This window comes from Lathyrus oleraceus, chromosome 1 (assembly GCF_024323335.1).
Source record: "Lathyrus oleraceus cultivar Zhongwan6 chromosome 1, CAAS_Psat_ZW6_1.0, whole genome shotgun sequence".
Taxonomy (NCBI): domain Eukaryota; kingdom Viridiplantae; phylum Streptophyta; class Magnoliopsida; order Fabales; family Fabaceae; genus Lathyrus; species Lathyrus oleraceus.
Window position 1 is genome coordinate 366,811,247 of NC_066579.1, and position 27,020 is coordinate 366,838,266.

The following is a 27,020-nucleotide window of genomic DNA, read 5'->3' on the forward strand; positions in this document are numbered from 1 at the left end:
GAAAAAAACCACTGTTTTAATTAGAAACTGAAACTAGGTAATAGAATGATTACTTGTTGATCTTTGATTTGAATTAATGCTGGAAAAATCAACCAATCCAAAGTCCAAAAAGTAAAACAAGAAAACTGGCTCGCTACAAGCTCGCTGCCTAGTATTTTGATCAATTCAGACACTGCCTGCAAGAGAGAATCTCTTATTTATTTGCATTAGAGGCTTTTCACAAGGAAACATGTCCCACGCATCCAAAACTTGCACTGAAAAGAAAATCAGACTGAAAAGCCTAATCAAAGCTTTAACTAAGGAGGATATTGATGGTAATATGGCTAGTGATATGGAAGAAGAATCAGGTGAGAAGGATGAGAATGTTGATTCAGATGATGCTACTGATGAAGAAACATATGTCGGTTCTGACATCTGATATGTTTTGATTATTACTTCAGTTTTTTTAGGTTGTGCCCTGGATATATTTTGCGCCTTGCGTTCCTTTTTATTGGTCTGTAATATGTTCAAATGAATGACTTTCCTAATGCATAATTTTCCTGTCTTTGTCATTTTTTGGCTAAAACAGGGGAGTAGTAGTGGTAGTGGTGTAGTTGTTGCTCTTATGTGCCTTTTCCCCTTAAGGGGGAGTACTAATGGAGGGGGAGCAGTTATTGCCTCTGTTATGCTTTTTAGGGGGAGCATGTGTGTTTTCTCGTCTAGCTTAATGATGACATGCTTCTTAGTAATAGTTCTTGTGTGCTGCTGTGAAGTCAGACCAAATGCCTTGACATCCTGACTGTGAGAATTTGTTTTTCTCTGAAGAAAGTCCTCTTTGATGAGAGTTTATTTATCCATGTTGTTGTACTCTAGGAGCTTGGTTGTATCTTGTCCTGTTGCAAATGTCTCTGATGTATATTGAAGATATTCCAAGTTTGTTTATTGTGTTTTTCTTTGAAGAAGTTCTCGTGTTATACTTTGCAAATATTGTTTTAGCCAAAAAAAACTCCAAAGGGGGAGATTGTTAGGTTGTGTGTTTTGTGATTGGAAGCATTTTGTTAAAACAAGTGAAATAGCAAGATGTTGGATAAGATGTCTTGACATGCTTGTACGATATCGTGGCGTATTGTGGTTTTACATTCTTGGAAGATTTGTTTTTAGCGTGAGATTAGTGAAGATTCTTTGTTGATTTAATGCATGCATTCTATGTCTCATAATGCTTTTTTTAGAAGCACTAAGATCGGTTCCAGTTGTGCCTTGTTTCCTAAGAAAGGATGTCAAAACATTTTAGGAAACATTAGATAAGATTTTATTTGATTTTGTAGAAGATTGTGCAGCAATTTGATTTGTTTTGATCTGTTGTTTGTTTTAGCCCGAATCCCATGCTTTTCAAGTGCTATTTAAAGAACGACTCAAAACCTAAGAAGATGACGAAGTTGCGCATGCGATAGTCTTTGTTAGGGTTTAGTTTGTTCATTGTTTTTGTGAGTCATTCGAGTATCACTTGGATGCTTGAATTGGACTTAATTTTGAGTTGTAATTGTGAATCACTCATAAGCTTTTAAGCAATAGTGGATTCTGTTTCTTTAGAAGTGTGTCTTCTATTTATTGTTAGAAGTTGTTATCATTGTTGTGTGATTAAAGAGAAGTGAGAAGGGTCTCATATCTAGGATAGTCTTAGATAGAAATTCCAAGGGTAGTGATTAGGTGAGAAGTTATAAAACAAGAAGTTGTTAGAATTTCAAAATAATACTATTATATTGGATTTCCTTCCTAGCTTGGATGCCCCCAGATGTAGGTGACCTTGCACTGAACTGGGTTAACAATTTACTTGTGTTATTTATTTCCTGCTATTTTCTTTAACACTGCAATTATTTCTCATGTGACATGTCCTGATCCTGATGTCGTAACATCGTGTATAACATCTGGTATCTGCCTACCAAAATTTCACCTAAATATGGCAACATATTCACATAACAATGTCAATGACATTCACCTTTCAATCTAAGGACAACCCCACTTGTCTTCATATTTGTAGTAGGATCGAGTTTCGAAACTCTAAACGTCCACCCATAAACAATCTTCAACTTTGCTGGGGAATTCAAAATTCGGTGATGACACCTTTTTCACCATTTTTTTATTACTCTTCTAAGACAAAAAATTATGACGATGATTATTACGCTTGGTTCATTCCTACACAAACAATTTCACTTCCTCAACACTAAAGTTACATTTGAATTGGCATCAATATCACTAATAAACCCTTGCACATTAGCGTCATTTGTGATACTTTAAACATCAACGGCATTGAGGTTAGTCAGCTTAACTTCCCAAAACATATCGTAACACGTTTTATATTAATAAGGATGAGATAAGGCTCCTTATCACCAGGATTGACTAATACTAGTTTGGTTCTATAAATAATTTTCTTAAGTTCTATAAAGAGAATTCCTACATCAGGGTTTCAGGGGTTCTCTACGTGTACGTCTAAATGAAAAATCATAAATGAAAAAGGGGGGAAAGGAACTACCTTAGGTCATTGTAGTTAACATCGATAAAGTGAATGAAGAAGAAAATTGATTGAACAAATCAACCTAAATTGGAGAAAACCAACAGTGAAAAAGAAGAGAACAAAATTCTTTCTCCAAAAATCCATAGAAGCAAGAAGGGTATGAAAAATGAAAAAACTCTACAGGTATCATTGTATACCTTAATTCCTCATAAGAGAGGTCAATTTCCTTGTACATGTATGTTTCAAAACATTATCAAAGTAACTCTAACACCACCACTTGGGGACTTATCCTTGCATTTTGGTCAATCACCAGAGCACCAACTTCTTCCTCAATTATCATCTAGGCCATGAAGGAACCATTGGGGATGATGGCCTTTGAGTTATCTTCATATATGTCTAGGTCACATTCATTATCCACGTATTCCTCAAATTCCCTTTCTAGGATCTCACATAGCGTTTCATGAATGTCGCAATTGATAGTCGTAGTAAAGAAGAATTTATATTTTAATTTTTCAAAGAATCCATGTATACTCCAAACAATTTATTACCTTACATCAAAGAGGCCAACCCATGAGGTTGGTCAGGGTTAGCAAACTTCTTCATTACATTGAACAAATGGAAAACTTGTATAAATGCGCCCTTGAACATAGAACAAAAGACAACATATGCAAGCTCTTTTTGCACTTACACTAGTACTAAAAAAACGTAGTACATATGCCTAGTTCATCATAGTTGAGAATGTGAAATATTCATATGATTAAGAACCTCAACTTCAAAATCATCAAAAGGATAAGTAACTCGCATCTAGGAGAGCATATATTCTTACATATGGATGTCACATACCTCAATATGGCAACATAGTCATATAACAATGTCGATTGTATTCACCTTCCAATCTTAGGACAACCTTACATGTCTTCAGATTTGTAGTAGGATCGAGTTCCCAGGATCTCAATGTCCACCCATAAACAATCTTCAACATCGGTGGGGAATTCCAAATTCAGTAATGAGACATTTTTCACCCTTTCTTCATTACTCTTCAAAGACAAAAATTTATGACGATGATTCTTACACTTGGTTGATTCCTCTACAAACCATTTCACTTCTTCAACATTAAAGTTACATTTTATTTGACATTCTATATCACTAATAAACCCTTGCACATTAGGGTTATCTATGATACTTTAAACATCAATGACATTAGGGTTAATCAGCTTAACGTCCCAAAACCTACCCTAACACGTTTTATATTAATAAGGTTGAGTAAGGCTCTTTCACCAGGATTGACTACTAATAGTTTGGTTCTAGAAATAACATTATTAAGTTCTATAAAACGAATTCCTACATCTGGAATTCAGGGGTTCTCTATGTGTACGTGTAAATGAAAAATCATAAATGAAATAGGGGGAAAAGGAACTACCTTGGGTTAATCTAGTTAACATCGAGAAAACGAATGAAGAAGCAAATTAGGGTCAATGTAGTTATCTTCATATATTTCTAAGTCACATTCCTTATCTAAATATTCCTCAAAGGCCCTTTCTAGGATCTCACATAGTGTTTCATGAATGTCGTGATTGATGGTCATGATAAAGAAGAATTTATCTTTTAATGTTTCAAAGAATCCATGTATACTCCAAATAATTTATGACCTTACACCAAAGAGGCCAACCCATGAGGGTGGTTGGGGTCAGCTAACTTCTTCATAACATTTAACAAATGGAAAACTTGTATAAATTCCATTGAACATTGAACAAAAGACAACATATACAAGCTCTTCTTGCACTAACACTAGTACTAAAAATACCTTGTATAGATGCCTAGTTTGTCGTAGTTGAGAATGTGAAATATTCATATGATTAAGAACCTCAACCTCAAAATCATCAAAGGATAAGTATCTCGCATCTAGGAGAACATGTATTCATACATATGGATGTCACATACCTCAATATGGCAACATATTCACATAACAATGTCAATTACATTCAACTTCCAATCTAAGGACATCCCCACATGCCTTCATATTTGTAGTAGGATCGAGTTCCTAAATTCTTAATGTCCGCCTATAAACAATCTTCAACATCTGTGGGGAATTCAAAACTCGGTGATGGCACCTTTTTCACCATTTCTTTATTACTCTTCAAAGACAAAAAATTATGACGATGATTCTTACACTTGGTTCTGTCCTCCACAAACCATTTCACTTCCTCAACACTAAAGTTACATTTGTATTGACACTCTATATCACTAATAAACCCTTGCACATTAGGGCCATTTGTGATACTTTAAACATCAACGACATTGGGGTTAGTAACCTTAACTTCCCAAAACCTATCGTAACGCGTTTTATATTAATAAGGATGAGATAAGGCTCCTTATCACCAGGATTGACTACTACTAGTTTGGTTCTATAAATAACGTTATTAAGTTCTATAAAGAGAATTCCTACATCAGGGTTTCTGGAGTTCTCTATGTGTACGTGTAAATGAAAAATCATAAATGAAAAATGGGGGAAAAGGAACTACCTTGGGTCATTATAGTTAACATCGAGAAAGTGAATGAAGAAGAAAATGATTGAAAAAATATACCTAAATTGGAGAAAATCCAACAATGAAAAAGAAGAAAACAAAATTCTCTCTCCAAAAATCCCTAGAAGCAAGAAGGGTATGAAAAATGAAAAAACTCTACAGATATCATTGTATACCTTAATTCCTCAGAAGAGAGGTCAATTTCCGCGTACATGTATGTTTCAAAACGTTATTAAAGTGACTCTAAGACCACCACTTAGGGACTTATTCTTGCATTTTGGTCAGTCACCAGAGCACCAACTTCTTCCTCCATTCTCATCTAGGCCATGAAGGAATCATTGGGATGGTGGCCTTTAAGTTATGTTCATATATGTCTAAGTCACACTCCTTATCCATATATTCCTCTAATTCCATTTCTAGGATCTCACATAGTGTTTCATGAATGTCGTAATTGTTGGTCATGATAAAGAAGAATTTATCTTTTAATTTTTCAAAGAATTCATGTATACTCCAAATAATTTATGCCATTACATCAAAGAGGCTAACCCATGAGGGTGGTAAGGGTTAGCTAACTTCTTCATTACATTGAAAAAATGGAAAACTTGTATGAATGTCGCATAGATAGATATGTGTCATATAGTGTCACACATGAGAAAAATTCTCCTTCCATCAGAGTCGTTGATCTTCATCCAACGACAACTCACACTCTACGCAGGACAATGTGGAGATTGTTACAACGAACCCTCATATATAAGTGTGGCCTTGAGTCACATTTAGATACAAATCAACTCATACTTACAAAGTTTTTCATACATATGTTATACTAATTTTAACGTCAGAGTACTAACGTTTTATACAAATACCATCTCCAGTCAATGAAAAACCACTACCACCACGTCGAAAGCATCCTCACATAAATTTTTATCAACATAATTGTTATTCTCTATTCTTATACGAAATGAGTCAAGGTGGTTCGGCTAACATAAAAGATATTTTTTGTTGTTCAACTTTACTTAATATAAAATATAGTAATAATATTATAAATTCATACTTGTATTTTTTGTATTCAAGAGTTTTAAAGTTGTTATGTTATCAAGATTGACTGTGAACTCAATACTACAAAATAATAATTAAGTTGAAAAATATCCTTATGATTACATATTTGATTCTTTATGTGTATGCTAACAAATAATAATATCTGTTGAAATAGATAACCAATTTAAATAAAACTCGATTATGTCATGAAATTAGAATATGAATTGTAGTACAAGTTACAATTAAATTAGTTCACATGATGTCGCATGACCGTCTCATTGACCTGACAACCTATTCAATTGAACGGCTTGGATCTTTCTGGGAAGCACCAAACGTCACAAAATCAAAGCTCAATACAAAGCATATAGGAGCAGTATAGTACTTGTCACTCATTTTTTGAATTAAATATCACATTTGTATGGTTTTTAAGAAAATAAGTACTAAAAAAAAGCTATTCACTCATTTATTTTATCCAAAGTGCTAATACAACACGTGATTAAATTCCATGAAACAGACCTTGAGTACATAGAGCACTTGCATGAACAAGAGAAGAATCTTGAAGCTGAGATAATGGAACTTCAGTCTGGAATGCCAAATAATAATATTACTCAAAATTATGATTTCGATCAAGAGCTTCTAGTGTTGCTGAGGTCGAAGAAGAAGAGAACAGATCGATTGTATGATTCTGTCAGTTCAACAAACTCTCCAATTCAGCTTCTTGAGGTTAACTCTTGCAACTTATTAGTTAAAATAGATTAAAAAGAGAGATATTAAACATAACCTCTCTCTTATGAATTATTGATTTTTTAAAAAATTAGACGTGGGGTATGATTATGATTATAGTTATGATTGCTTATATAAAGAAATATTAATGATGATTTTTAATTATATGGTGGAGTGCAGCTTAGGGTTACATATATGGGAGAAAATACAATAGTTGTGAGCTTGACATGTAGCAAAAGGACAGACACAATGGTTAAATTATGTGAAGTGTTTGAATCTTTAAACCTTAAAATTATCACTGCCAATATCACTTGTTTTTCTGGCACACTTTTGAAGACAGTCTTCATTCAGGTTAGGTTACTTTCTATTAATCTATTCTAACCTTTAGTTTCACTTTTTTACTCAAAAAATAAAATTCAAAATTTTAAGACAAATAAAACATGACAGCTAGAATGAGGGGTCTAAACCAATAGACCACTTTTTACAAAGTGGAGCATCCATTAAAGCAATACTGAATAATTTTTTTTTTTACTTTTTATATATAAAAAGGTAATCAATCATGAGATCTCTAAACCAGAATGTTTTAGTTAAAGGAATGAATAGTTTTTAAAAAAATTATTAGTATTAATTAAATCCTACAAAATCAAGTATTCAGATGACGATTATTATCCTTATAAATATAAATATGTTTAAGTTATATAATATTTGATGTGAGTCTATTTAATATTATATTAAAAATTGAATATACATCATATTGAATTATTATTTCGTGTGTTGAAGCAGATTGCTCGACAGAGTAAGGAAGTGTCGAATCACCTAATATGTTGAGTTGTGTTAGTGTGTCTAAGTGTCGAAGCATGATGTTTCACACAGAATTTCGATTTAGGCCTATTTTAGTAGTGTTAGCTATTTTGGACTTTTATAGTTTTTGATTTTGGCTTGAGGTCCAAGTTAACCTAAATCTATAAATAGAGGGACTAATCCTTATTTTGTAATGAGGTGAATAAAGTATTCATAACATTGTATTCACATTATTTTGCAGTTGCAAAGTGAATAAGAAGTTTTCCACAGTTTGTGGACAGATAGAAACTCTGCAGAATTTAATTTCTCTTCTCCTTCGTCGTTCTTTACTTTCTTTCTTTCTCCATTGTTCTTTCTTTTCATTGCTATTGTGTGGGTGATAATAATCTTGTTCATCAAGATTGATTGAAATTCTCCATAAGTTTTGGGGGATTTTCAACATTTGGTATCAAAAACTCCGGTTTAATCGATTTGTGGAAAGAAAATCACCATGGCAACGAATCATCCAAACGGGCATTTTCCAGCAAATCTTCCGATTCTCGAGAACAACAATTATGAGAATTGGTGCAAGCAGATAAAGATTGTGTTCTGTTATCAAGATCTTTGGGATCTTGTGAAGGAAGGAGTAGCAACGCTTACAGAAAACGTGACGGATCAAGAAAAGGTTGCACATAAAGAATTGAAGAAGAAAGATTATAAATCTCTCTTTATAATCCATCAGTGTGTTGATGCAGATAACTTTGAAAAGGTTAGTGATGCAGAGTCGGCGAAAGAAACATGGAAAATTTTGGAGAAATCGTTTGGAGGCGCGGAGAAAGTGAAAGAGGTGAGGTTACAAACTCACAAAAGAACGTATAAATTGCTTCCGATGGAAGACAATGAAAGCATAACTGATTTCTTCACCAAGGTTACGAAACTGGTGAATCAAATCAATGTATGTGGAGAAGTGTTGACATCTATATCTGTTGTTGGGAAGATCTTGAGGTCGTTGTCTCCAAAGTTTGACCACGTGGTAGTAGCCATAGAAGAGTCGAAAGATTTGTCAAAATTGACAAAGGAAGAGCTTCAAGGGACGCTTGAATCTCATGAACAAATAATGGATGAAAGAGTTGCAGGAAAGTCGAAGAGGATATGGCTTTGCAGGCTCAATCAACAAAAGAAAGAAAAGGCAAAGGAAGTTGGAATGACAACAAAGGCAGAGGAGGTTACAACAATTCGACTGGTCGAAATCAGCAAGAAGGAAATTGGTCGAATCAGAGAAAACCCTGGAACCAAGGCAACCAAAGAGGTGGTGTTACAGGTAGAGGAAGAGGTGGTGGTCAAAAGCCAGACAAGGGTCACATTCAGTGTTACAATTGTCAGAAGTATGGTCAATATTCTAGTGATTATCCAGAAAAGCAGAAGAATCAAGAAACTTATGCAAAGCTGGTGAAACATGAAGAAGAAGAGATGTTGATGATGGTTACAACAAGAGAAGAAGAGAGATTCAAGGACCAGTGGTACTTGGACTCAGGATGCTCATCCCACATGTTTGGAAGAAAAGATTGGTTTGTCAACATAAAACCCTCAATGAAGAATATGGTGAAATTTGCAAATGACAACACTCTAGCAGCTGAAGATGTTGGTGATGTTCTGATTATGAGTAAAGATTGTAAGAGGTCAGTAATTTCAAATGTGTTGTACATACCAGGCATGAAGAGTAATTTGCTCAGCATAAGGCAGTTGGTCGAAAAGAACTACAAGGTGTCGATCTTAGAGAAGATGATGAGAGTTCTCGACTCAAATAGAAGGTTGATCTTGAAGGCTCCAATATCTCAGAATAGAACCTTAAATATTGAGCTTAATGTGATTAAGCGTAAGTGCCTTGCAACAGCAGCCAGCAGAGATGAATGGATATGGAATTACACACTTGGTCATCTCAATTTCAAAGACATCAGAGATTTGAAGATAAGAAATATGGTTTCAGGATTACCAGAAATCGACATTCCAAACGAAGTGTGTGAAGAATGCGTGCAGGCGAAGCAGCATAAAAACAGCTTCAGTAAGGATGCAGAAAGCAGGTCGAAGGCAATTCTTGAAGTCATATACTCTGATGTATGTGGCTCTCTCCAGGTGGATTCGGTTGGAGGTAATAAATACTTTGTTATATTCATAGATGATTTTAGTCGAAAACTATGGTCTTACCTGATCCAAAAGAAAAGTGAAGTGATCAAGGTATTTTCCAAGTTTAAATCTATGGACGAAAGACAGAGCGGTCGAAAGATCAAGATTTTGAGAACTAGTGGTGGTGGAGAATATGTGTCGAAAGATTTCGATGCATTATGCGTGAAAGAAGGGATTGTGCATGAGGTGGTGTCACCCTACACTCCACAGCAGAATAAAGTCGCAGAAAGGAAGAATAGAACCATTATGAATATGGTTAGAAGTATGTTGAAAGGCAAGCATCTACCCAAATAATTATGGGGAGAAGCTGTGTCGACTGCGACATATATCCTGAACAGATGTCCGATGAAGAAGCTAGAAGGAATCACGCCAGAAGAATGTTGGTCTGGTGTCAAGCCTAGCTTGAGTCATATGAGGGTGTTTGGATCTATAGCACATAGATATGTGCCAGACCAGTTGAGAAGAAAACTTGATGACAAGTCGAGTTAGATGATCCTGATAGGATATCATTCGACTTGAGGATACAAGTTGTTCGACCCAGTGAATAAGCAAGTGGTGATCAGCAGGGACGTGATCATAGATGAGCTTAAGGAGTGGGATTGGACTGAGAATGTAAAGAAAGATTCAGTGAGAATCTTTTATGATGAACCAGCTAGTGAAGTCGAAAGAGAAGTTCGACAGGAAAAAGTCATATGTGATGCAGGCCTAAGCAGACCTCAAAGAACAAGACACGTGCCTGCAAGGTTGCAAGAATTTTTTATTACATAAGATGATGTGGTCATTGAAGAAGGTGAGCTGGTATATTATGCTTTCTACGCAGATATCAAACCTGTCAATGCAGCTGAGGCATTGAAATATTCGAAGTGGATGAAAGCAATGGACGAAGAGTTGAAGTCAATCGAAGTCAACAACACTTGGTCACTTGTCGAATTGCCCCAAGACAAGAAGGTAATCTATGTGAAGTGGGTATACAAGGTGAAGTTGAATCCCAAAAGAGAAGTGACTCGACATAAAGTGAGACTTGTGGCGAAAGGATTTCTTCAGAAAGAAGGAATCAACTTCGATAGGGTTTTTGCACCTGTTGCTAGGATCGAAACAATCAGGTTGGTTGTTGGTCTAGCAAACATGAACAATTGTCAGATGTGTCAGATGGATGTGAAATGTGTATTCCTTAATGGACCCTTAGAAGAAGAAGTTTATGTTGCACAACCAGCTGGGTTTGTGAAACAAGGCGAAGAAAGAAAGGTGTACAGGCTGCATAAAGCCTTGTATGGAGTTAAACAAGCTCCAAGAGCTTGGAACTAGAAGATAGATAGATTTCTAAGGAAGAATGAATTTGTGAAGTGCACAAGTGAACATGGAGTATATGTAAGAAGAATCAATAGGGAATTGCTTATACTACGTCTCTATGTCGATGGCCTGTTGATAACATGTAGGTACAAGAAGGAGATGGAAGACTTCAAAGGTGATCTCAATAAGGAGTTCGAAATGTCAGATCTGGGTGATATTTCATATTTCCTTGGCATCAAATTCTACAAGAGTGGTAGAGGTTTGATGATGCATCAAATAAGGTATGTAGGTGAAATTCTCAAGAGATTTGAGATGCAAGATTGCAACCCAACTTCGACTCCAGCTGAGCCCAGATTACAACTGTCGAAAGACTCAGATGAAGATGATGTCGACCCAACCCAATACAAAAGACTTATTGGGTCACTTCGATACCTTTGTCACACAAGGCCTGACTTAGCATACAGTGTAGGTATGGTGAGTAGGTTCATGCAGAAGCCAAAGGTATCACATCTAGCAGTGGCGAAAAGGATACTAAGGCATCTAAAAGGAACTCTCGACTATGGAATTTTGTTTCCTATAGCTGATGAAGGAAAATAATGCAAATTAGTGGGCTACACCGACTCAAGTTGGTGTGGTGATGTTGAGGATCGAAAATCCACAACAGGCTATGTGTTTATGTTAGGTGGTGCACCAGTTGCTTGAAGTTCGAGAAAAGAGCCAGTGTGGCATTATCGTCATGCGAAGCAGAATACATAGCTACTTCTCTTTGTGCATGTCAAGCAACGTGATGGTGAATCTGGTCAAAGAGATAACAGCGAAGAGTCATGAAGCAATTACCATGAAGATCGACAACATGTCAGCAATCAATTTAGCGAAGAATCTGATAGCACATGGTCGAAGCAAGCACATCGAGATGAGGTTCCATTATCTTCGAGAGCAGGTAGCAGATGGAAAGATGAATCTGGAACACTGCAGAACTGAGAATCAAATTGCAGACATCATGACAAAGGGAGTTCAGGTCGAAGTATTTAGAAGATTAAGAGCTATGATGAATGTAGATAGCTTAGACATAATGATTTAGGTGGTGTGTTGAATTGTAATTCATTGTGTCGAAGCAGGTTTCTCGACAGAGCAAGGAAGTGTCGAACCATTTAGTGTGTTGAGTTGTGTTAGTCTGTCGAAGTGTCAAAGCATGTTGCTTCACACAGAATTTTGACTTAGGCCTATTTTAGTAGCGTTAGCTATTTTAGGTTTTGGTTTGAGGTTCAAGTTAACCTAAATCTATAAATAGAGGGAGTAACCCTTATTTTGTAATGAGGTGAATAGAGTGTTCATAACATTGTATTCACGGTATTTTGCAGTTACAAAGTGAATAAGAATTTCGAACTCCTTATTGAGATCACCTTTGAAGTCTTCCATCTCCTTCTTGTACCTACATGTTATCAACAGGTCATCGACATAGAGACATAGTATAAGAAATTCACTCTTGCTTCTTCTTACATATACTCCATGTTCACTTGTGCGCTTCACAAATTCATTCTTCCTTAGAAATATATCTATCTTCTAGTTCCAAGCTCTTGGTGACATTTCATATTTCCTTGGCATCGAATTCTACAAGAGTGGTAGAGGTTTGATGATGCATCAAAGAAGGTATGCAGGTGAAATTCTCAAGAGATTTGAGATGCAAGATTACAACCCAACTTCGACTCCAGCTGATCCCAGATTACAACTGTCGAAAGATTCAGATGAAGATGATGTCGACCTAACCCAATACAGAAGACTTATTGGGTCACTTCGATACCTTTGTCACACAAGGCCTGACTTAGCATACAGTGTAGGTATGGTGAGTAGGTTCACGCAGAAGCCAAAGGTATCATATCTAGAAGTGGCGAAAAGGATACTAAGGTATCTAAAAGGAACTCTCGATTATGGAATTTTGTTTCCTGCAGCTGATGAAGGAAAATAATGCAAATTAGTGGGTTACACCGACTCAAGTTGGTATAGTGATGTTGAGGATCGAAAATCCACAGCAGGCTATGTGTTTATGTTAGGTGGTGCACCAGTTGCTTGGAGTTTGAGAAAAGAGCCAGTGGTGGCATTATCGTCATACGAAGCAGAATACATAGCCACTTCTCTTTGTGCATGTCAAGCAACGTGATGGTGAATCTGGTCAAAGAGATAACAGCGAAGAGTCATGAAGCAATTACCATGAAGATCGACAACATGTCAGCAATCAATTTAGCGAAGAATCCGATAGCACATGGTCGAAGCAAGCACATCGAGATGAGGTTCCATTATCTTCGAGAACAGGTAGCAGATGGGAAGATGAATGTGGAACACTGTAGAACTGAGAATCAGATTGCAGACATCATGACAAAGGGGGTCTAGGTTGAAGTGTTCAGAAGATTAAGAGCTATGATGAATGTAGATAGCTTAGACATAATGAGTTAGGTGGTATCAGCCTCGAGATCAAACCTGTGATTTTTTGGTTCTGATCGAGTTTTGTTGTTCATCGTTTATTGGTCTCTGATCGATCAACGTGGAATTTGTTTCGCGGAGATTTCATCGTGATTCTAGGGTTATGGCTTCGGTTTATTTTGCGATTCTTTTCCCAAATCGTGATTCTCGGTCGTCTTTGGTTTTTTTTCGGTTGCAATTTTGATTTTTTTGTTCTTGGATGTTCTTGGTTTGAGATTCTTGATCGTGATTATCTTTTGATTCTGCCGCTTCTTCAAAATCGCATTTGCTTTGTTTGTGGATTGTGGATTGTTCGGTTCGTGGATTATCTTGGTTATCTTCTTGTTGCACTGTTTGTGGATTGTGGACACTATACTGTTCGTGGAGTATTTGGTTTGTTTACTGTTGCTGGATTATTATTATAATCATAATAATTATTATAATAAGAATTATTATTATAATAATTTATCAATTAGTGAGGTTGAATCTTGTTGCATACTAACTTAGATGGCTTCCGAAAAAGAAAGAGATAATTTTTGTCTCCATTTTACCGGCAAAAATTATTCGGCATGGGAATTTCAATTTAAGATGTATGTTAGAGGAAAGGGATTATGGATTCACTTAGATGATGTTTCTAAGGCACCGACGGAGAAAACTGCTTTAGATGTGTGGGAAACTAAAGATGCTCAAATCATCACTTGGATTCTCAACAGTATTGATCCTCAGATGATCAATAATTTGCGCTCTTTTTCAACTGCTCAAGAAATATGGAATTATTTGAAGCGCATTTATAACCAGGACAATTCGGCAAAACGGTTTCAGTTAGAGCTAGACATAGCCAACTATAAACAAGGTGACTTGTCTATTCAAGAATACTATTCTGGTTTTCTAAATCTCTGGACAGAACACTCCTCTATTATACACGCTAAGGTTCCCAAGACCTCCCTAGCGGTTGTTCAAGAAGTTTACAACACCAGTGGGCGAGATCAATTTCTCATGAAACTTCATTCAGAATTTGAGGTTCTCATAGGTGCTTTGCTAAATAGGAATCATATTCCTTCTTTGGATACTTGTGTTGGTGAACTTCTCAGGGAAGAACAACGTATGATTACTCAAGGAGTTATGTCTCATGATGCTGTCAGTTCCGAACCCGTGGCAATTGCATATGCTGCTCAGAGCAGAGGAAAGGGTCGTGATATGCGACAAGTCCAATGTTTTTCTTGCAAACAATTTGGACATATTGCTCGCAGCTGCAGTAAGAAGTTTTGCAACTATTGCAAACAACAGGGTCATATCATCTTTGACTGTCCCACGCGTCCTCCCCGACCAGCACAGCGTCCAGCCCAAGCATTCCATGCCACTACCAACTCTACAGTTGGTCCTCTCAGTACTGGTGCATCTAATGGCGGTGTTATACAACCTGAAATGATTCAACAAATGGTACATTCTGCTCTTTCAGCCTTGGGAATTCAGAGTAAGTCTTCTAATGTTTCTCAACCGTGGTTTCTTGATTCTGGCGCATCCAATCACATGACGGGCTCCTCTGAATACTTGCACAATTTACATTCTTATAATGGCAATCAGCAAATTCAAATTGCTGATGGTAATAAACTCACTACCACTGATGTTGGTGACATAAACTCTAACTTTCGTGACGTGCTTGTATCACCCAGACTTGCTTCCAACTTATTGTCACTTGGTCAATTGGTGGATAACAATTATAATGTTAATTTTTCTCGTGTTGGTTGTCTTGTGCAGGAGCAGGTGTCGGGGAAGGTGATTGCGAAGGGGCCTAAAGCGGGAAGATTGTTTCCGCTCCAATTTAGCTCTAGTCATTTATCTTTTGCTAGTAATAGTGTTTTGAACTCTTATGAGGATTGGCATAGAAAATTGGGCCATCCAAATTCTGTTGTTTTGTCTCATTTATTTAAAACTGGTTTGTTCGGAAATAAACATGTTTGTACTGCTTCTATTTCATGTTCTGTTTGCAAATTGGCTAAAAGTAAAACACTTTCTTTTCCATCAGGTGCTCATCGTGCCTCCACTTATTTTGAGATGATTCATAATGATGTGTGGGGAATGTCTCCTGCAGCATCTCATGCTCACTATAAATATTTTGTCACATTTATTGATGACTACAGTCGTTTTACTTGGATATATTTTCTTCGATCTAAGTCTAAAGTGTTATTGACGATAATGTCTCCTGCAGCATCTCATGCTCACTATAAATTAGTGGGCTACACCGACTCAAGTTGGTATAGTGATGTTGAGGATCGAAAATCCACAGCAGGCTATGTGTTTATGTTAGGTGGTGCACCAGTTGCTTGGAGTTCGAGAAAAGAGCCCGTGGTGGTGTCATACCCCAAAATTTGCCTGTTAATTTTTCTGATAAATTGATTCATGCATGGCATTCATTAGCATACATTCTCATATAAATTATAAATTTTAATTTATTTATTATGTGATACAGATATAAAAAATAATAATGATTTTGGTTATCTGTATGATATAAATAAATATATATATATATATATATATATATATATATATATATATATATATATATATATATATATATATATATATATATATATATATATATATATATATATATATATAATATATATATATATATATATATATATATATATATAATAGTTTTAATTTAATGATAAATAAAAATAGATTTGAATTTTAATTGTATAATTAAAATTTAAAATTAATTTTGATTATTAAAGCTCATTAAATTATAATAACTATTTTTTATAATTTAGTGACTCATGTTCCATTTATTCATTATTTATAATAATATTTGTATTTAATAAATATTTAGCAAGGTTAAACCCTAACTCTCCTAAAGTATAGGAAGGGATCCAAATATTTAGCAAGTTAAATCCTAACTCTCCTAAAGTATAGGAAGGGATCCAAATATTTAGCAAGGTTAAACCCTAAAGTATAGGAAGGGATCCAAATATTTAGCAAGGTTAAACCCTAATCCACACCATTATAAATACTTCATACGGCTGCAGCGAAAAAGGGGGAGGAGGACGAAAAAGAGGAGAGATACAACAGAAGAAGATACACAAGGCAAGGCATAAGCAAGAAGATTCACGGGCAGGGAAAAGAGAAGCAACCATAAAGCACTCATAGCCTGAATAAGAACAACACACATACAGTGAGCAAGCTAGAAGAATCAAATCCCCGGTAAGTGTTCATTATGGAATTTGCATCCAGCATGATTACCTTGCAATACTCCTTAATTCATGCATGAATAATATTGGTTTAATATATATATATATATATATATATATATATATATATATATATATATATATATATATATATATATATATATATATATATATATATATATATATATATATATATATATATATATATATATATATATATATATATATATATATATATATATATATATATTGAGATGATGTATTCATGGTTTGGTGGATGTTGATATTGCTTTATTCAAGTATGCATCTGTTCTTGATATGTCATAGCATGTGGGAGAAATTCTGTTTGCATGATTAAAGAATTATATCTGTCATTTAATTATTATTATATGAGTGTTGTTTCTAGCATGATTATGTTTATTTCACATGTTGTTATTACATAATAATGATGATGATGATATAATGGTGATAATATAAATCCTTGGTTGTCTTTAACATGTATGTGTAAAGTTTGTTTTATCATTATCACTTGCAGTAAAAAGAACTAATACATGAGTAAAATATAAGCTTCTTGATTTGTGCATGGCTATTTTATTATTGCATGATGATTACATATGATCTTATTTTATGTGTGTGGTTTGATATAAGATAAAGTTACAGGTTTGTTGTATTCACATGAAAGAAACGGCATGAGAAAAAATAAAATAGCTTGTCATAAGAGAGAAAGTTGTAACATGCATGGTGGTGTTGTGTCAAAATGGAAAAATCTATGTAGAATTAATATATATTTTAATGAAGGCGAAAAAATAAAGTAGCTTGCCGTAAGAGAGAAAGCTGTAAAATGCATGGTGGTGTTGTGTCAAAATGGAAAAATCCATGTAGAATTAATATATATTTTAATGAAGGCGAGTAAATAAAGAAATGGATCAACATGGCTCATTGGTAGCTCCCCTCTCTCATTACAATGTAGAGGTCCTAGGTTCGGTCCTCTAGGACCTATTTTTTAGCTTTTTAGTGTTTTTACTATGTTTACTCCCTCTTTTCAGTGTTTTTACTATGTTTACTCCCTTTCCACTATAATTAATTCACCACTATTTTTCTATTATTAGAATAAAACCCATTAATTAAATTTTCATATATCACTTAATTAATTAAAATACTTTAATTTTTCCATACTGTGAATATAATTGTCTACATGTATGCTAATAGGATTGCATGGAAAGATAAATAATCGAACTTAGATAAATTAATTCAAGATAATATATCTGAATCCAATCATTTCCACACTTGCACCTCTGAGGTAACCCTCTCTTTATTGCCTTACGATATTACGGTCATGTCCCGCGAATGTGGGGATACCCTTAGCAAAGACCCTTTTGATTAAATCATCATCATCCCTAAACAGATAAGTCATAGTCCCTTCGATCAAAAGGTCAATGTCCCTACAAGATAAATCATAGTCCCTCGAACGTTTTATTATTTTGTATGCCCTTTTAATTTTGTACTCGTTAATTAAGATTTAGATATTTTATATCCCCTTTTAAATTATGTACCCCCCATCCCGAAGCCATGTAATAGCGTAGTCTTATTTTTCGCACTTTAATTTTTCCATACTGTGAATATAACTGTCTACATGTATGCTAATAGGATTGCATGGAAAGATAAATAATCGAACTTAGATAAATTAATTTAAGATAATATATCTGAATCCAATCATTTCCACACTTGCACCTCTAGGGTAACCCTCTCTTTGTTGCCTTACGATATTACGGTCATGTCCCGCGAATGTGGGGATACCCTTAGCGAAGACCCTTTCGATTAAATCATCATCATCCCTAAACAGATAAGTCATAGTCCCTTCGATCAAAAGGTCAATGTCCCTACAAGATAAATCATAGTCCCTCGAACGTTGCCTTCGAATATATGACCTTGTCCCTCGAACGTTGCCTTCGAATATATGACTTTGTCCCTCGATGACCCTTCGTTGTAGCCTACGATTAAATGATGATCGTCTCTTCGAATGCTAAGGTATCCTTACAAATGTTGCCTTCAATGACCAATCGACAACCCCACAATGTCCCTTTACATCCAAAGGATAAGACTACTTACTTCTCAATAGTAAGGACAGTTTTACCCTCCTAAGGATAGGAAATACCTATAAAGACCTTGGTTAGGTATAACTCTTAAATGCTTGCTCACAGCTTAAAATACTTTTCACACCTCACACTTTTCAAAACATCTTTTAGAAAATCACCACTTGGTATACATTCGCACCAGAATCATCGTCGAGTTATATTTTTCTAAACATCTTTTAAAATCAAACGAGATAAACACTTTGTATACATTAGTACAAGAATCATTACAAAGTTAAACTCTTCTTTCAAAATATTTTCTAAACACACCACATTTCTCAAACACTTTCTCAAACAAGGAAAACATAAGTGAGTTAAGCAATTAAGAGCCCATGGATAACCATGGATACAAAGGGTGTTAACACCTTCCCTTTGTATAATGTACCTCCCGAACTCAAAATCTAATCAAGGTTTTTCCTGTTCTTTTCCGCCTTTCCTTATTGGATAAAAGAAAAGTCGATGGTGACTCTTGCTATCCGCAACATAGCTTTTCAAAGCAAAAACACAAAGTCAGTTCACCGTATCACAGAACTGACGACTCTGCTGGGGACTCCTAAAAAGAGAGGTTACCTTAAAGATAAGATCACTTATGTTTTCGAATTTTTTCTTTGTCTGATTTACTTTTAAGGGATTGTTTGGGTATTCTATGCTTGAGTGAAAGATCCTACACCCGGATCTAGTGTACCTTAGGTAAGTAGCAAGAGATCATCGCGACTGTCCGGCGTATACTGGAATGGTTAAAATGATGGTTATGGTTAATGTGACACTTTGGATGTCCTGATGTTCCTCATGTTTACTTGAGGAAAAATTTGGCGTCTGCGTGGTGTCATCAAAGCATTAACCAGACCTTTAGAACCCTAATTGACTCATCCTAGCCATTAGAAAGTAGTGAGATAACTGACTTCGGTTCCGACTGGGGTTGGTTGATACTCGATACTACACTCTTTGAGATTGGACTTTAGGGAAATTTTGGACAACCGCTTGGTGTTGCACTGAAGTGGACTTAAGGAAAGGTCAATGATTTGAGATCCTTCTAGAACCCGGTTACTATTCTAGGACAGGTTAAACCAACCAAACTTCAGTGGGGAGGGTACTTACCTATGGAACTCATGCAAGCCTTTAAACCTAGGAATGACTGTGGTGTGACTTGTTTGTGCTTGTTACTTACTTGACATCATAACATCATAACATCATGACATCATGGCATTGTACTAACCATTTCGAGGACTTAGGGATTTAACTTTGCTCTGTTTTGTAAGGCTATGGCTTCCAGGAAGACCATCCGGATCAATTTTGTAGCGACCTCTCCTCAACTCAAGGATTTAGTGTCAGAACTTCCCTATCATGCTCAGTTCATCAAGAAACATGGTTATCTCCTCAATTTAGTTACCACCGGTTTTAAGGAAGATATGATGAGAGTTCTATTCCAGTTCTTCGATCCTAAACATCATTGCTTCACCTTCCCAGATTATCAGTTGGTACCCACATTAGAAGAATTTTCCAGGTTGCTTGGGATACCTATCCTTGATCAAACACCTTTCAGTGGTTTAGAAAAGATTCCGAGGTCTGAAGAGGTTGCCGCGGATTTACACATGACAAAGTCCGACATTGAAACTAATTGGGTAACAAGAAGTGAAGTTAAGGGTTTACTTGCCAAATTTCTGATAAACAAGGCCCGAGAATTCCTAAAAGCTATGAGTGTCCACGCTTTCGAAGATGTTCTAGCATTACTAATCTATGGTTTGGTGCTATTTCCTAATCCGGATCAATTCATAGACATGAATGTTGTTAAGATATTTCTCACTCATAACCCTGTGCCCACCTTGCTTGGAGACATTTTGCATTCCCTTCACACTCGTACTAGGAAAAGGCAATGGACTCTCATGTGCTGCGTACCTTTATTATCTAGGTGGTTTATTTCGCACCATCCTCAATCAGTCTTGAAGAATGAGCAAAATTTGAAATGGTCTCAAAGGATAATGTCGCTCTCCCATTCAGACATCCATTGGTGTCCCCAACCCAAAGAAAATGTTATCATCATTGACCGTTGTGGAGAATTCTCTAACGTACCACTCCTGGGGATAAGAGGAGGTATTACTTATAATCCTGCTTTAGCCCTACGTCAGTTTGGTTATGCTCAAAGAGATGGTCCACATGAAATAATTATTCAAGGCACTGTGTTTGACTATGACAATGATTCTCAAGGTCTCCGTCAAAGGTTTGTACGAGCTTGGGGCATGGTGAAAAGAAGTACTTTAGGACAGAAAAACTCTATTCCTATGGAACCTTATCTCAGATGGGTACGCGCCAGAGCTCGTGAGCTTATCATGCCATATCTTGCAATCGGACCTCTGATTGTTGAACCAAAAGTTGAAGGAGGTACCCCTCAGATCATTCCTTATCCAGATATGCCTACCAATGTTGAAGAATTGAAGAAATCTTGGATCCAGCTGAGAGAGGAAAGGGATACTTTTGAAGCTCAGTTCTGTGCTGAAAGGAAGAAAGTATTAGAGCTCACCAGCCAGCTTAATGAGGAACGAAGTCTCAATGCATATCTCCGCCCAAAAAGAAGCCGTCCCTGGGAGACTTGAGCTTTCATTTTTTCTTGTAATGAACATTGATTAAAGAAATTATTAATAAAAGTTCCCCTTTTTGGTGGTTTACGCAAAGTTAAATTCCAAAAGTCCTTGAAAACATTTCATACATTGCATAGCATAACATAACATTGCATAACAGGTACTCTAAAGGATCAATGTTCTCACGGTCTTCCTCTCAAACAGAAAAATGGCCCTCGAACAAACTGTCAAGGATCTCCAGGCTCAGAATGCTCAATTCCAGGAGATGATCTTAAACTTATCCAAGGGGCAGGAGGAACTGAAGACTCTATTGCTCGAGAAGAAGAAAGACAATATATATGTGAGTTACATTAACCCGGGAAGAAGGCTTAAAGGACAGGCTCCAGGAGTCAAGATTGGAATTCCGAAGGATAAAGAAGATGAGACAGAAAATGATTCGGAAGATGAGAATGTTGATCCCTTCAACCCTGAGGATGACTATGAAAATTATGAAAATGAACAGTACTCTCCGAAGGATGATAAGTATAAGTTGCTGGAAGAACGTATGCTAGCTATGGAGGGTCAGAAGGCGCTCGGTCTGGATTTTGAAAGCTTAGGTCTGGTCTCTGATGTGGTCATTCCTCGCAAATTCAAGGTCCCCGCTTTCACTAAGTATGATGGTGCGTCTTGTCCTCAGATGCATATGAGAGCTTATGTGAGAAAGATCCAGCCGTATACCACTGATAGGAAGCTATGGATCCATTTCTTCCAAGAGAGTCTGTCTGGTACACAGTTAGAGTGGTATTATCAGCTCGAGAGCTCTAACATCCGCACCTGGACTGATTTAGCGACAGCTTTCTACAAGCACTACCAGTATAATTCTGAATTAGCGCCTACTCGGCTACAGCTGCAGAATATGACTATGGGCTCTAAAGAAAGCTTCAAAGAATATGCTCAAAAATGGAGAGACTTGGCTGGCAGAGTCAAACCCCCTATGACTGATCGAGAATTAGTGGACATGTTCATGGGTACACTGACTGGCCCATTCTACAGCCATCTATTGGGAAGTTCCTCATCGGGTTTCACTGAACTTATATTGATGGGTGAACGTGTTGAAAGCGGCATTCGAAGTGGAAAGATACATGCGGCTACCTCTGCAAGCACCAAAAAGTCCTATCAGGGGAAGAATGAATCAAATGCTGTGTACGGTCAAAGGGGTCATAACAAGAAAAATCGTGACCATATTGTTGGAGCAGTTACGATTGCAGCACCGCCATCTCAAAACTTCCAACACAGACAAGACAGGCCAAGAAGGCAGTTTACCAAGATCAATATGACTTTAGCACAAGCACCGCAGGGTATGCTAAAAGCAAATTTAATTACCCTCAGAGATCCTCCTGCAAATCCCAACACTACTTCTCCTCGTTATAATCCCAATGCCAGGTGTGCATATCACTCCGATAGCCCCGGGCATGATACAAATGATTGTTGGTTGTTGAAGAATAAGATTTAGGATATGATCGACGCTGGAGAAATTGAATTTGATCCTCCGGAGACTCCTAATGTCATCACTGCTCCTATGCCTAATCATGACAAGACTGTTAATGTTGTGGATGACAATTCTCACATTACTTATGTAGCTGACTTAGCATCTCCTCTCCTGATCATCAAGAAGAATTTATTGCAAGCTGGTTTATTTCCAGGTTGTGCTGAAAATTGCGATCTCTGTATACTCCGACCCAATGATTGCTTGAAGTTAAGGAATGGTATTCAACGGCTGATGGATGATCGTACAATTCTCTTTGAAAAGATTCCTAAGGTGGAAAACCTTATTGAAGAAATATCTGTGATTGCTAGATCCAAAGTTCCAGTGAATATTACCGCTACTAGAGTGCCTGTGATGATTACTGCTGAGCCCAATGTAGCTCCCCTAATTATTACTGTACCTGGCCCAGTACCGTATTCCTCAAGCAAAGCCATTCCGTGGAATTATGGAGGTGATGTTTACATCCACGGCATAAAGCAAGATGATAATTCTGCTAATCCTAATGACGTTGACATTGTTGGGACTAGTAAAATTACTCGAAGTGGAAGGATCTTCTCTCTAGAAATCTCACCTCCCGCCCCTGAAACTCGAGGAAAGGGACCAGTAATCAATCCTTCTCAGTCAAAGACACCAGTCGAAGTTACTACCGAAGATGTTGCCAAGCAGGAAATAGAAGAAATGCTGAAAATCATCCGTAAGAGTGATTTTGATGTGGTAGAACAGCTGGGGCATACTCCGTCTAAAATTTCGATGTTATCCTTGTTGTTATCTTCTGAATCTCATGCCAGTGCGTTGATAAAATTCTTGAAGACCGCTCATGTACCTCAGGAGACATCTGTCGATCAGTTAGAAAATTATGTTGCTAACTTGGTTGTTGATAATGGCATAGGCTTTTCTGATACTGACCTGACACCAGCAGGAAAGAATCACAATAAAGCTCTGCATATCTCCGTTGAGTGTAAGGGGATCACCTTGTCTCATGTGTTGATCGACAATGGCTCTTCTTTGAATGTGCTACCGAAAACTGTGCTCGATAAGCTTGACTGTAAAAGCATTGAACTGAAACCTAGTGACGTTGTGGTGCGTGCTTACGATGGTGTGAAGAGTGTTGTCCATGGTGAAGTGGTTCTCCCTATCAAGATAGGACCTCAAGTCTTCAACACTACCTGTTACGTAATGAACATTCGTCCTGCCTATTCCTGCTTGCTGGGACGCCCTTGGATCCATGGGGCAAGTGATGTAGCTTCGTCTCTCCATCAAAAGCTGAGGTATCCAATAGAGGGCAAGATTGTCACTGTGTATGGAGAAGAAGAGTATATTGTCAGTAGTGTGCATACCTTCAGATACGTCGAGATGGATGGTGAATTCTTTGAGACTTCTTCTCAGTCATTTGAAGTAGTTCCTCCGACCAGTCATGTCCTTAAGCCAACTTCCCGTGTGCCCAAGGTTATTCGTGCTCCTCCTGCTATGATTTCTCTGAAAGATGCTCAAGCCGTGGTTGAAGATGGTAGTCGTACTGGCTGGGGTCAACTAATCGAGGTACCGTACAAGTCTGATAAATTTGGCCTGGGGTTTAGCTCTGAAAAGATAGTCAAAGATCAGATTAATACTGTAGAAGATGCTGATAGCGATTGCGACTTGGATAGCTGGATTTTCCCAACAATTGGTGACGGACTCAATAATTGGAAGGCTGAAGACACTATCCCGATTTCCTTTAGTCAGGAGTAATTGTTATTGCTTATTTTAGTGTTTCAAATTTTGTAATTTTTATTATGAACAATTGAACTTCTTAAAGCATTGTGTCTATGCCCGGGGCAAAATAGCTAATTTGTTAAGGGTTTTGTCATTTTCATAAGCATATTCACATTCAATAAATCAATGGACTTTTTGCATTCAAATATTGCGCTCTTTATCTTTCCTGTCATCTTTCAAATAAGCTATGTTTTCTTACACACAGTCACGTAACAAACTGCAGATCCATATCCACTCTGGATCCTGTTGATAATAATTCTGCTACTGTTAATTATGGCTTTAAAAATCCGATCTACCAAGCCGAGGATGGAAGTGAGGAAGATTGCGAAGTGCCTGGAGAGCTTTCCAGACTGTTACTGCAAGAAGAAAAGACTATACAACCGCATGAGGAATCAAGTGAAATTGTAAATCTGGGTACTGAAGTAGACAAGAAAGAAGTCAAAATAGGAGCAGGCTTGGAAAACAGTGTCAAAGAAAGATTGATTCAGATTTTACATGACTATGTAGAGATTTTTGCTTGTTCTTATGAAGACATGCCAGGACTGGATACTGATATAGTAGTACATCGTTTGCCGATGAAGGAAGATTGTCATCCTGTTAAGCAAAAGGTTCGTCGCATGCGTCCGGAAATGTCTGAGAAAATCAAAGTCGAGGTTATGAAACAATTTAATGCAGGTTTTCTAGCTGTTACTTCTTATCCTCAATGGGTTGCTAATGTGGTACCAGTGCCAAAGAAGGATGGTAAGGTGCGAATGTGTGTAGATTACAGAGATTCGAATAAAGCAAGTCCCAAAGATGACTTTCCACTTCCGCACATTGATGTTCTGGTAGATAACACCGCTCAACACAAGGTATTCTCATTCATGGATGGATTCTTAGGTTATAACCAGATTAAGATGGCACCTGAAGACATGGAGAAAACTACGTTTGTGACGCAATGGGGCACTTTCTGTTACAAAGTAATGTCATTCGGTTTAAAGAATGCAGGGGTAATATACCAGCGTGCTATGGTGGTTTTGTTCCATGATATGATCCATCATGAAATAGAGGTATATGTGGATGACATGATAGCCAGATCTCATACTGAAGAAGAACATCTCGATCATTTATACAAACTGTTTGACAGGTTGAAGAAATACAAGTTGAGATTGAACCCGAACAAATGCACCTTTGGAGTAAGATCCGGTAAACTCTTGGGCTTTATTGTCAGTGGTAAAGGAATTGAGGTTGACCCGGCTAAGGTGAGAGCTATTCAAGAAATGCCAATTCCCCGTACAGATAAAGAAGTCAGAGGTTTCTTGGGACGCTTGAATTACATTGCCCGATTTATCTCCTATTTGACTGCTACTTGCAAACCCATCTTCAAATTACTGAGGAAAAATCAAGAGATAATATGGAATGATGAATGTCAAGAAGCTTTTGACAAAATCAAGAAGTATCTCTAAGAACCTCCAATTCTGATGCCACCAGTCGAAGGAAAACCTCTAATCATGTATTTGACCGTGTTAGAAAATTCAATGGGGTGTGTGCTGGGGCAACATGACGAGTCTGGTCGAAAAGAGCATGCAATATACTACCTTAGCAAAAAGTTTACCGACTGTGAAACAAGATACTCACTGCTTGAGAAAACTTGTTATGCTTTGGCTTGGGCTGCTCGCCGACTAAGACAGTATATGTTGAATCATACCACTTTATTGATTTCTAAGATGGATCCTATAAAATCTATATTTGAGAAACCTGCTCTCTCCGGAAGAATAGCAAGATGGCAGATGATTTTAACAGAGTATGATATCCAGTATACTACCTAGAAAGCAATCAAAGGAAGCGTGTTAGCTGATCATTTGGCTCATCAAGCAGTTGATGATTACCAATCTATGAATTTTGAGTTCCCTGATGAGGATGTTATGCTTGTTACTGATTATGAAGAACCTGGACCGGATGAAGGACCCGAACTGGGATACCGATGGACTATGGTTTTTGATGGATCATCTAATGCATTGGGTAATGGCGTTGGTGTTGTAATTATTTCTCCCAAGGGTTGCCATACGCCTTTCACTGCTAGATTATGTTTTGATTGTACCAATAATATGGCTGAGTATGAAGCATGTATTTTGGGACTCAGAGCTGCTATAGACCTGAGAATCAAGTTTTTGAGTGTGTACGGAGACTCAGCCTTAGTAATCAGTCAGATCAAAGGAGAATGGGACACTAAACATCTGAATCTCATCCCTTATCGAGAGCGGGTGTTGACATTAATCCCATACTTTGAAGAGATTACATTCGAACATATTCCACGAGAAGAGAATCAGTTGGCAGATGCATTGGCTACCATGTTATCTATGTTCAGAGTCAGATGGGA

At 37.0% G+C, this 27,020-nt stretch overlaps 1 protein-coding gene across 1 annotated transcript in view; it reads left to right on the forward strand.

Annotated features, from left to right (window-relative positions):
* The first annotated feature begins 229 nt into the window (after positions 1 to 229).
* LOC127107269 (transcription factor bHLH35) overlaps positions 230 to 27,020 on the forward strand; it is a 36,052-nt gene continuing 9,261 nt past the window's right edge. Inside the window, exons 1-3 of the mRNA XM_051044569.1 lie at positions 230 to 404; positions 6,530 to 6,774; positions 6,955 to 7,125. Coding sequence (XP_050900526.1) covers positions 230 to 404; positions 6,530 to 6,774; positions 6,955 to 7,125 — 591 coding nt within the window. The remainder of the gene's footprint in view (positions 405 to 6,529; positions 6,775 to 6,954; positions 7,126 to 27,020) is intronic.